This window comes from Lepus europaeus, chromosome 8, assembly GCF_033115175.1.
Source record: "Lepus europaeus isolate LE1 chromosome 8, mLepTim1.pri, whole genome shotgun sequence".
Taxonomy (NCBI): domain Eukaryota; kingdom Metazoa; phylum Chordata; class Mammalia; order Lagomorpha; family Leporidae; genus Lepus; species Lepus europaeus.
In genome coordinates this window covers 96,603,327-96,615,935 of record NC_084834.1, presented here as the reverse complement: position 1 = coordinate 96,615,935, position 12,609 = coordinate 96,603,327, and the positions used below count along the sequence as shown (strand labels likewise).

Genomic DNA, 12,609 nt, shown 5'->3' with positions numbered 1-12,609 from the left:
GGTAGAGCCAGAGAGAGAGACGTCTTCCATCCACTGGTTCACTCCCCAAATGACTGCTGATCCAAAGCCTGGAGCCAGGAGCTTCTCCCGGGTCTCCTATGTAGGTGCAGAGGCCCAGGGACTTGGGCCATCTTCTACTGCTTTCCCAGGCCACAGCAGATAGCTGGATTGGAAGTGGAGCAGCCAGGACTCAAAATGGTGCCCATAAGGGATGCTGGCACTGCAGCTGGGGTTTTAACACACTGGGACCACAGTGTTGGCCCCATTAAGTCTTTTTTTAAAAAGAACATTAATCACACAGTACTAAATAAATTTTAATTTCCCTGAAGGGACTCTATCTTCAAGGGTACACAGTGCTGTCTTCATCCTGTTATTACCCAACATCTAGAATTGTACTTAGTATACACTAAATTATTCCCTTTAATATACAAATTATGGACACAGGGACAAGTGTAGAGGGGGAAATGTCACCACCTATAAACAAGGCAAAGATGATAACCTCAGTAAGCATCTCTTCCACCCCTCCCACAGAAATTTTTGTTCAAGTGATAAGCCAACAAGAAACAACAACAAAAACACCTAATAAATGTACATGCTTATAATTTGAGAAACTAGCATGAGAAGGATGAGGTCATTATATGAGTAATCAGAAAATGAGCATGACTTTCTCCTGTCAATTCTCCTATCTGTTGCCCATATGATTAAGCACGGTTGTAGTTTCATCATGTTTACTGTTGCTTGACACTCACAACAAACATTTTTCTCTCTCTTACATCCGTGCAGATGATCCTATTCCCGTGAGCATTAAAGAATCGAGGTTAATAATGAAATGTTGAAAACAACCAAAACTTACAAGGAAGTTAACCTGACGCACTCAGTGATATGCATAACCATCATTGCGCAGCATGGTAATCAGGAATAAATGGTAAATAGCACTGTAATTAGTATTGCTTCATGATGATCAAACTGAGTTATTTCAGGAGTCAGCATTGGGGAAGCCTGTCCTTGTAGCGCAGTGGTTTTTGGCTGCATGTTAGAATCATCAAGGAAGCTCTCATCAAACCCCTGTGTCCAGGGCTCCCACGTCAAATCAGTTAAATCAGACTCCTTGGGGACTGGATTCAAGGATCAATATTTTTTCATATTTCCAAGGTGACCACATTGCACTTAGAATTCATTGCAGCTGTACTCAAGAAAATGTAAGGAGTCTGAAGTTGTCTCTTACCTCCATATTTCTATAGCACTGAGAACATGTCTTTACTGCAGGCTAATCCCATAGTCAAGCCACGATATTAAGAAATTAACAATTATTGATGAATAGTAATCAGTTAATGTTGTCACAGCACTCTGACATAGCCAATGCTCATTTGCAACACAACGAATCAACCCAGAAGTGAGTTAACCTCTACTGTCCTCTCCCACCTCCCAGCATCCCGTGTGTAACTAAAATATGGCCTTCACGTTTATGCTCATGCTGTCCAGCTAGAGCCAGGACTCTTGCTTTCAGCTATGGCAAAATACACATGACATAAATGTACCATTTAAGCCATTTATCAGGGTATTCAGAAGCATTAGTATGTTCCCATTGGTTGCCAACCATCACCCCTGGCTGAACTCTTTCCACCTTCCTAAGCAGAAACACCACAACCAATGTTCACTAACTCCTTTTCTCACTCCCTCCTACCCTGGCAACTTCCCTTCTCCTTCACGTCTGTATAAACTTCACTTCTCTAGGTTCCTCATAAATGTGAGGCCATACAATATTTATCCTGCTGTGTCTGGCGTATTTCACTTAGCAGAATGTCTTCAAGGGACATTCATGCTGTCACGTGGGCCAGAACGTCCCTTTTGAGGCAGAATACTATGGCATTGCAGGTATGCACTGGATTTTGTTTCTCCACTCATCCATTGATGGCACTCGGCTTTTTTTTTACCTTGGGTTTATTGTGAATGATGCACATGTGAACATGATGTACAAGACTCTGGAGTTTTTATGCATGGTTTTACATACTCAACATGGAGAGCGCTCTTAACCAAACCAGGGAATCACACCTCAGAGAAGCAGATGGCCTGGAGTGGCATCCTGACTCCTGGGATGGCCCCATGATCTCCAGCACCACTGTTATGTTCTGGTACGATCCATGCCCCCCAAGTGGGAACAGAACCTGGGACTTGCTCCTCATTGACAAAATACAGCAGCAGTGATGGGACAGCCCTGCTGTGGTTGTTAGACCCAATGTCACCCTTAACCAACTGTAATCAGACAATGTAGCTGGTCATGAAGGAATGAAATGGCGGCTGTGGAGGGCCTACAGGAAGAGGACACACATCAAGGAGCCTTGGGTCACCCCTGGGTGACCGCCAGCAAGAAAATGGGAATCTTAGTCCTGCAGCCGCAAGGAACTGCATTTTGCCAACAATTGCATCAGCATGGAAGAGAACCACTTCCTGCAGAGAGCACTGGAAAGGAACACAGCCTGCTGACCCCTTGACTGCAGCCGTGCGAGGCTGAGCAAGGGACCTAAACCCTGCCTGGACTTCTGACCCGTGGGAACTCCAAGATGGCAAACGTGTGCTATTTAAACTGCTAAGCTGGTGGTAACTGATGATGGGGCAATAGGACACAGGTTCAGCTGAGTTTCCAAGAGTCTCTGTTTCCAAGAGATTTTAAGTGATTGCTTGTTCTCTTAAGTTTTTATTTCCCTTTTCCTCATCTCTACAGAAAGAAATGGAAGTTCCAGATCTTTCTTTCCCTCCCATTTCCCAGAGCTTAATTTGTAAGCCCCTAGCTGTCTAAACATATTCTTAAAATTCACCAATTAAAATCAACTTGGCTGCTCTTGACACAAAAATCAAACCAAACAAAAATGGGTAACCATAGGACATAATGGATATGTTAATGTACTTCACTATAGCAACTATTTTACTCTCTATATCTCCCATGACATCAAGTTCTATCTGTTAAAAATACACAGTTCAATTTATTTTTAAAAGATTGATTTGGCATAATTAAAAAATGACCCTGGGGGATTAAATGAGTATCTGGGTGTCCTGATCACTCACACTTTAGGATAAAGTATATTTGAATTATCTTCTATCCATTTCTGGCTACAGAACACACACACACACACATACACACACAGGCACATCAACAAAAGAAAACAAACCATACAACAAGTACTTGTAAAGACAAATTGTTCTAAAGTGAGACTTCACAAAAAGGCAACAGTTTTAAAAGAATGAATATAATAAATGTTATCTTTCACAAAAAAGGTACTTCCAATGAGTCTAAAATAATAACTGGGGCTGGAGCAGTGGCATAGCAGGTAAAGCCATCACCTGCAATGCCAGCATCCCATATGGGCACCAGTTCATATTCCAGCTGCTCCACTTCTGATCCAGCTCCCTTCTAACATCCTGGGAAAAGCAATGAAAGAAGACCTGAGTGTTTGGGCCCCTGCCACCCGAGTGGGAGACCTGGAAGAATCTCCTGGCTCTTGGCTTCTGCCTGGCCCAGCCCTAGACATTGTGGCTATCTGGGGGAGTGAACCAGCAGATGGAATATCTGTGTGTGTGTGTGTGTGTATCCCTGTCTCTGTGTAACACCTTCTTTTCTTTTTTTCTTTTTTGTTTTTTTTATTTATTTATTTATTTTTTTTTTGACAGGCAGAGTGGACAGTGAGAGAGAGACAGAGAGAAAGGTCTTCCTTTTGCCGTTGGTTCACCCTCCAATGGCCGCCGCGGTAGCGTGCTGCGGCCGGCGCACTGCGCTGATCCGATGGCAGGTGCCAGGTGCTTCTCCTGGTCTCCCATGGGGTGCAGGGCCCAAGCACTTGGGCCATCCTCCACTGCACTCCCTGGCCACAGCAGAGAGCTGGCCTGGAAGAGGGGCAACCGGGACAGGATCAGTGCCCCGACCGGGACTAGAACCTGGTGTGCCGGCGCCGCAAGGCGGAGGATTAGCCTAGTGAGCCGCGCTAATAAATCTCTTTAGAAAAAAGAAACAGTTTTAACCTTCTCTTCAGATCTGTTCCCTTCTTGAAAAAATGAATTGCTATTTAAACCTTAGGAAAAGTCAGGTAGCAGGAGCTAGTAGCTCAGCTTCCAGAAGGCAAAGGGAGGCCCCCTGCCAACTCATGGCACTGCTTATTAGCAAGGGCCAGGGGGCAACACTTCCCTCTGATCCAACAAACAAACAGAAGAAATGCACTGTCTTCTCAACTATGTTATTTCACCATAGTCTTTTACCGGGATATAGCAAGGAAACAGAGAGTGCTCAGAATGGCTTGGAATGTTTCAGAGAGAAAAAAAAAAAATGAGTCAGAACAAACCATCACATTTCAGCAGGCACTCAGAAGGTGGAAGTCAGGACAGAGGGAGGCTGCTGCCCAACTTCCAAGACAGTAGTTCAAACCCAACACTGCTCCATTCACCTGAACAAACTCATCTGGAACAAATAACTTATTTGGAATTGCTATAAATATCCTATATACTAAGAAGACAGCAAGCAAAATAAAATGACTGCAGGTTGTACAGCTGTTGCAGTCTAGAGGCACCTGTGTTAATGTCCAGGAAAGGTTAAAGGGGCTTTAGGCATTCCTGGCAATGACTATGGGCTAGTTACTTCTGCATGCTAAGCCTCAGATGGTAATACCCATAGGTTTACAGTGAAAGTCAGTGAGACAGCTATCACAGACAGGCCACGCCCAGTGTGCCTGGCCTGTAGTTGCTGCTCACAAGTGGTACCAGTGGTCCTTGATTAGTTGGATACCGATAATGGAAGAAAATGAAAGAATAAAATAAAAGTATCAGTGAAAAAACTTGGGGCTGAAGGACAAAAAAAGAAGAGGAGCAAAAGTAGAGGAAAACAGAATTAAAGAATAAGCCTCATGGATTCAATATGCACTCAATAAGTATTGAACTGAATGTCTTAACCTGAAGGAGAAACGGAAATCTTAGATACTTCAGCAGCTAGCCAAGGCTGTTGGGTCAAAAATTGGTATGATTTTTGTGTAGAACAAAAATAGCATAAAGCAAGGGCAGGCTCCTCAGAGTCAGCATGGTGCTAACAATGACAATGAGCACATAGACTTTTATTCAAAAGTATAGAAGTCAGGGCCAGCATTACGGCACAGCATGTTAAGCTGTCCAGTCTGGCTCCAGCTCCCTGAACTCACATGGGAGTCCTGGATGGAGTTCCAGGCTCTTGGCTTCAGCCTGGCCCAGCCCTGGCTGTTAGAGGTCATTTAAGGAGTGAATCAGCAGATGGAAGATCTCTCTCTCTCTCTCCCTCTCTCTCTCCCTCTCTCTCTCTTTCTCTCTCTCTCTCTCTCTCTGTCTCTCTCTTCCTCCCTCCCACATCCCCCCATTGCTTTTTAATTATTGCTCTCTCTTTATTGCCTTTCAAATAAATAAATCTTTTTTTTTTTATATTTAAACAGTTAAGCCTTTAAATCCCTTTTTTTTTTTTTTTTTTTTTTTGAGGTTTGATTAAATATTTCTCTTCACACCCAGCAAATGTCAGACTGGAACTTTTGAGTATAAGAGTATAAAGTGCGAAGGAGTAAAGGGCAGAAAGAAACCAGTGAGAAGATCGCCTGAGAGGCTAGAGTGGGCCAAAGCAGGAGGCAGAGTGGGCAGCACTCAGAGGCCTCTCGCTCCTCCAGAGAAGACGAGGCCGAGACAGAAGCGAGAGGGCGGAGTGCCCAGGCTCAGAGAGGCTGCCAGAGCTTATTTACCTTCACCTAGATGTAACAGCAGCTGTCAATGCCACCAAGTTCTGAAACTTCCCTGTGTTTTTTGACCTCTCCCTTCTTTAGCAGAACTGTTCACCCCTGCAAAAAAGCCTCCAGCGTGGTTGTGCATCCCCAAGGGAGCCATTAACATTGTAGGCTGCACAGCGGGTAAATGCAGGTAGAGAGGACGCGGTTGACACCGCGCAGACTCGCTGGACACACGGCTGGAGGAAGTGCAAGGCTACCACCTCCGGCAAGCTGCCGAAAGCCTCCAAGCTCGAACTTCACCTTCAGTAGCAGGGAAAAGCAGCCCCCGCCTCACTGGTTCCATCCAAAGCCTTCACGAGGTAACGCATGGCAAACAACAGGCATCCAACAGTTAGCTGATAACGTGGTCTTCTCATTCCATCCCTGCGCAGCCAGTTCTGACGCGGGTGTTGACATGAACATTACTGCTACACAACAGAATCTTCCATTTTTTCAGCATCCTGACGACTTTCACCGACCTGTCACCTGCACCTCTGGCTACCAGGCCACCACACAACTGGAAGTTTTTTTTCTTCCCTCTTTATACAGATACCGTTGGTTTTGGTTTTTTCTTCTCTAAAGCCCCAAGTAGAAGTGACAATATGAATGTACATGCACCAATTTTTTTTATGGTTAACTATTGAAAGTACACAAATTTTAATCTCTAACTGATAATCCAGAGTCTATTACACACTCTTTAGTATGTCCTTATTTATCTAAAATCTGAATACAGACGCTTCCGTGTGGCAACATGGAAGTCACTATTTCATGGGTAGGGGAAAAAGGGTTCCTCCCCTCAATCAAAATTCCTGTCTACTGTAACCTGAGAGCAGAGCAGCACTTGCTGGAAGGATAGTTTTCAGAGAGAAATAACACCAGCATGGAGTTCTTATCACAGCTTTTTAAAAATATTTCTGCTTATATATTTAATATTTTATGAGATTTCTCAGCTGAAATGTCTAGAAGCCAAGGCATATATTTAACCTAGTGGCTAAATATGCCTTCTTCCCACATCAAAGTACCTGAGTTTAATTCCTGGCTCGAGCTTCTGACTCCAGCCTCCTGCTCATACAAACCTTGAGAGGTGGCAGGTGATGGCTCAAGTACTTGGTCCTAGCACCCACATGGTAGACCTGGACTGAGTTCTTAACTCTAGGCTTTGGCCTGGTCCAGTCCCAGTCACTGAATATCCCTCTCCCTCTCTCTCTCTCTCTCCCATCGCCCCATGCTTCTAAAATGACAGATACACAAACAACACATACAAATTTCAAAACATATTTTTATCCTGGGATAATCACATGCAGGGTGATTAGACCAGACCCCAGACAGTAGTATTTCTGATCTTGGTTCCAGCCTTAGGCAAGTTACAGAGTTCTGCATGCCTCAGTTTCCCCATATATGAAATGAGGGTGATAATAACACTACCTATGTTATAAGTCTGTTGTGAGGATTCAATGACTCAGTATTTGAGAAGCATTCAGAGTGGTGGCCGGTATACCATTAGTGACAGGCAAACCTTTTCCCAGAAACATTCCTATTCAATAAAGGAGAGATGATTCTGTAATACACACTCAAGTGCTCCACATTGCTTTAGAAAAGCACAAATAATAACAAACGTGCTCTTTCTTGCTCCTTTCCCACATCTTATTTCAACGTATGACTCACCAGCCTTTTCCACTTTTACCTATTCTGCTCCTGGGCTGGCAGTGACAAACAAAAGCATTCGTCCTTCCTAAAACTGGAGTTCGCATCTCAAGTCAGATGGCAGGCCTTTGTTCTGTCTTCCCTGTTCATGAGAGAACAATAGTTCCTAATGATAGTCTACCCATTCTTCGTGAAAGCCAGATGCTTCTGATTAATCTGCCTATGTTCCACCAGACGTTCAGCATGAGCCATAACATTGCTCTGCCAGCGCTGAAGTTTGCGAAACAATGTCTACATAAACAGTAAACTTAATTTCACTAAGAGGTCTGACCTGTGGGTGCATGATCATCTTGGAGCCCAAGGCAGGTCAGACAGGGACAGAAATGCTATCTGAGTTCTTCCCTGCTCTTTGCCTCTGATTTCCAGGGCTTGGAAATCCATATTTGACCTTTCAGATATCCCAGTTTGTGCCAGGAGATGGATCAAGCCCTTTCTACATGTCCTTTTCTCACAGGGCCTACCCTCTGAGGATCCAATCCTTGGTAAATGCTGGTGCAACGGGCAGGCTCCCCTTGCAATGGTCAACTCCGTATGGAGGAAGCCAGGAGGCACCAGGAAGCACCAACTGATCTTACTGCCAATCACTGGGACAAGTCATCACAAGGCAGACAGGTGCCCAGACTGGTCTGGCTAGAGGGCTTTCATCTCTGTGGGTAGAGCTGACAACACTGGAGCAGGACAGAAGGCAGAAAGACCTGGCGTCAGAGTCAAGAATCTTGAATTCCAATCTTAGCTCTGTCATCTACCATGCCCATCTGTAATTCTCCTGCAGCTGTTCACTCACTTCTTCAGAGAGGGGGGTAGCATGAAACTAGCTCTAAGTTTCTTCTTAAGTAAAGTCTTCTGATGTTCACCATATTAAATTTCAATCACAGATCACAGTGTTTGATATATTGTAATAGTCTGTCTCCTCATGTGGTTTATAGTACTTCAATACAGCTGAGTGCTTGTAATAGAAACAGGCCACGTGCCCACATAGCTGCAGGCTTTTGAAGATCTAAAACAGTCAGCAGGCACAATGCCAAGTCACAGTGGACAGGCTGGTGTGGCTCAACAGCAATTCCACACTTTGCCTACCTCTGTCTGACAGGCACATGCTCATTTTCTATGGCTTTGTTCTAAAACTGAATTTTGTCTACGATGTGTCCCCAAACCACTCTGTCATAATTTCCATCTCAGGCAAGCACTGTTACAGGTAAAACCATGTAGTCTAGAACTCTATTATCCAATACCCTTAAAATTAAAAATCCAGTGTCCTTACTGGTGTTAGCCAGGAGTCAAGTGCTCAATAGCCACGCACAGCTTTTGGCTACCATATTGGACATCACTGCAAAAAGGTTCCACTGGACTGTGCTAAATTATTCCAGAGCCTGATCTCAAGCAGCACACCCCTGATTTTTTTCAAGAGATAGAATTCAATTGCAAATTGCAAGAGACAGAATTCCCCAATGCCATCATAGGGCTATTACAAGTGCCCCCATTTAAAGCAGGGAAGTGTAACTACACAGTTTTTGTAATCCCTTTGAGATCTTAGCAGTACACTTGGTGAGTACAGGACAACAAAGCTGGCATGAATTGGGAAGCCTCACGAATGATGAGGCCCCTGCCCCATTCACAATTCATCTGCAACAAGAGCCTCGGCGGAATCGCAGACTGATAGGTCAAGATATACAGTCTCTCGTGGATTACTGAAACCGAATCCTCAAGTTCCAAATCTATCTTCCCATCAAGTTTATTCTCTGGTTCCATCAGTGCTTCCTGTCTCTTGACTACAGTTTGTCACCAGGAGAATCTGCCTTCAGTTTCTTGCTCACTGATAAGTAGTCAAAAGACATTCTTTTTGACAAAAAGACAGAAAAGCCATTTAATGCCTTTCCAATCCAATGTGGAGGAGGAACTTTATCCAAGATGTAGTTGATACATGTTGGTAGGAACAAATTTGGTCATAAATGCTGCTGTGAAACTTTGTAAAAGTCCAAGAAATAAACTAAGAGAATTAAGAGTCCAAGAAATAAACAGAGGAGCTATTTTAACTGATGATCTAAAATTCTCTAATACTGAGCAGGAACTTCTTAAGAAAGAAAAACCAACCAACCAAGTCACACCATCCTTTATCATGAAGGATACACCTATCTTTTTAAGACTCTATCTTCCAGAAAATTGTTTTTCCTAAGATGTTGGATAAATTGTAGAAAAGAAATACAAAAATATGAAAATATTATTCTGGCTTTTCTCTAAAGTGATAACTGTTTTGAAATGGAAAATGAACTGTAATATTGAGCATTTATGAAAAAATGCAGAAAGTTATCTCTGAATAAGCTGTCTGTGTGTAGTCAGTGATTTAGGACTTAGGGAGAGATATGTTTGTATTTTTTGCAAGGGAAATTGAGGCACAATCCAGTTAATGTAAAAAGAGTTGTTTCCATATGTTATTAATTTTTCAATTTAGAACCACAAGGCCCTCTGAAAGCGGCTGAGCATATGGGCATGGGTAATCTACTTTGGTCTCCTTAGCACCAATCATTAAGAAATGAACTAGCCCCTTTCTTCAACCTGACCTTAACCCAGACGGGCACCCATCTGCCTTTCCTGTACGATGAGGGGAATCACTGATGATCCTAATTCAGGGGACAGACTGTCTTTCCTGAGTTCTACTCACTGTGTGGGTTTGGTCCAGAAATTGTGCATACCTACTGATTTTATTTGCCTGGTTACAATAGCTAATAAAGAAATTCATAGGAATATGCTTATCTCAGATTGCTCAACACTGCAAGAATGGTGTTTTGCCTCAGGATGAACATTAAGTCTTTGAACAAAGCAATGACATAATCTTGGTTCAGAGCAGAAATCTGGAGGCATGTGTAGGGAGAAGTCAAAGAAGATGGATTGCTATTAAATTCTCTTACATGCTGTCCTACATATAAAAACACACTGCTATTTGAAAAGTATTTTAGATGTTATATAAACTTATTTATGGAATATAATGCACAATACTACACACTGATATATCTCTGATCTATCAAAAGAGAACCCTGGATGACGTTCAGTTTCTGAAAAACAAGCATAAGTTTGTGACATTTATGATTTCTGAATTGATATGATTAAAAATAAGTAATTATTACTACTGAAAAAGAAACAGATAAAACCTTTTTAAGCCAATTAATAACAAAACTTCTGGCTTAATAGAATTCTCCTGAAATCTAATATTAATTAGAGCTCTTTTAGTCACAGATTAACATGATTAATAATCCAGCATGACTAGCTTCTTTAACAAATATTTATTGATCACTCACTATGTGCCAAGCACTGTCAACAAATTGATGAATTAAACCTCCTTTTATAATTTTGTTGTCAAAGGTAATCATTTGTTTAAGTCAGATGTTTTATCTTGATTTATATTACTTGTATCTGTGAATAAATTAAAATTTGATTTAATTTCACAGTTTGTGCATTTTGTATAAGAGATCCAGGCTCAGCCAAGATATTATCAATGTGAAAGACATTATTTCAATTAATAAATTGAACATAAGGGGTGGACATAAGGCATAACAGTGACAATGCCAGTTGGGATGCTTGCACCCCATATCCAAGTGTCTGGGCTAGAATCCCTGCTCAGATTCAGATTCTAGCTTCCTACGAAGGCACAGTCTGGGAGGCAGCAAGTAATGATTCAAGTACTTGGGTCCCTGCCACCCACCTGGGAAACCTGAATTGAGTTCCTGGCTCCTAACTTTACCCAGCAGCCCCAGACCACGATGCAGGCGTTTCATGAGTGAACCAGCAAAGGGGACCACATTCACTCTCTCATTCTCTCTCTGCCTCTCAAATGAATAATGCATTACTTTTTCAGAACAAAAAGTAAAGCACAGAGAAAAGGGACCCTAACTCAGTCAGGGCCACGCCAGGCCAGAGCCAGGAGCCTGGAACTCAAACCAAGTCTCCTATGTGTGGTTTGCAGGGACTCCACTACCTGAGCCATCATCTGCTGCCACCCAGAATACACAACAGCAGGAAGCTGGAATCAAGTGCAGAGGCGGGACTTGAACCCAGACACTCTAATGTGGGATGTGGACCTCCCAAGGGATGTCTTAACAGCTGCACTGAACACCTTCTCAGATTTCTGTACATTTTTAACTCCACCCTACTAGATAGAGAAGTTTAGACGTCCTAACCCTACCTCTTCATTCCCCCTAGGGTTTTCAAGATAATGAAATGACTCAATAAACTCAATTTCTTCTCTGCTAGAGATAGATATACATATCTTCAAAGTCCAGGTAAAGTGCAAGTCATGCTTTAAAGAAAAGCTCTGCTTCATGGGAGATCCTTTTGCACAACAAAACCATTTGAAAAAACCCTTCCATCCCTAAACGTGAAAGGGTGAATAAGCCCGTTAGGCTTCCTAAGGAGCCCACTCCGGACTTTCATGAGGCCAGGAGGCAAAGGGGCACAGCAACTGCAGTAACCTCTTACCTGGAGTCCTTTCTGACTCTTGCTTTCTCAAAGGAAAACTCGGGGGGTTTGTTGAGGTCATACGTTCGGGTTGTTGGCTCGGCAGACACTCCAGCCTTTGCTCCCCTCCTGCTGTGCAAGGAGACCAACCCCGAGGTCTTCCGGTGCACCTCAAGAAGCACTTTATCAGGAGAGGCCTGAGGCAGGCTTCCTCCCTGCACGTGCACCACGTCCTGAAGCTTGTTCAGCTGGATGCACTTATTCTGCAGCTCCTCCGTGAGCTCGGCGATGGCCACAGTCTGCTTGGACAGCTGCTCGCGCAGCTCCTTCAAGTGGTACTCCCGCTCCTGGATCTCAGCATCCCTCCTCCTCAGCTCCCTCTCCAGCTCTGCCACCTTGCTCCGCAGGGCATCCGTGGTGAGGTTCCCCGAGTGGCCATCTGGATGCTTGGAATGCTTGGGTTTCACTGAACCATTTCCCATTTTGCTCAGGGACCTGAGAAAGGGCACAGGATTGGGAATTACCCAGGGAAGCTCCATTTTCCAACAGCACCCCTGCCCTCTCCGTACAGCAACACACCGGTCAGCATCATTGGATAAGCAATACATTTCCCCATGTGTCTAGAAGGAATGCTATTGATCAATTTCCCTTTTCCTACCATGAAGAGAACCTAGCATTAGAATTTGCTCTCCCC

General features: G+C 43.5%; 1 protein-coding gene across 2 annotated transcripts in view; it reads right to left on the bottom strand.

The window, feature by feature from the left end:
* Positions 1-12,397, bottom strand: part of PRKG2 (protein kinase cGMP-dependent 2) — a 97,994-nt gene extending 85,597 nt beyond the window's left edge. For both annotated transcript variants that reach the window (XM_062199194.1, XM_062199195.1), the window contains exon 1: positions 11,937-12,397. In XM_062199194.1, coding sequence (XP_062055178.1) covers positions 11,937-12,397 — 461 coding nt within the window. The remainder of the gene's footprint in view (positions 1-11,936) is intronic.
* Positions 12,398-12,609: the final 212 nt, after the last annotated feature.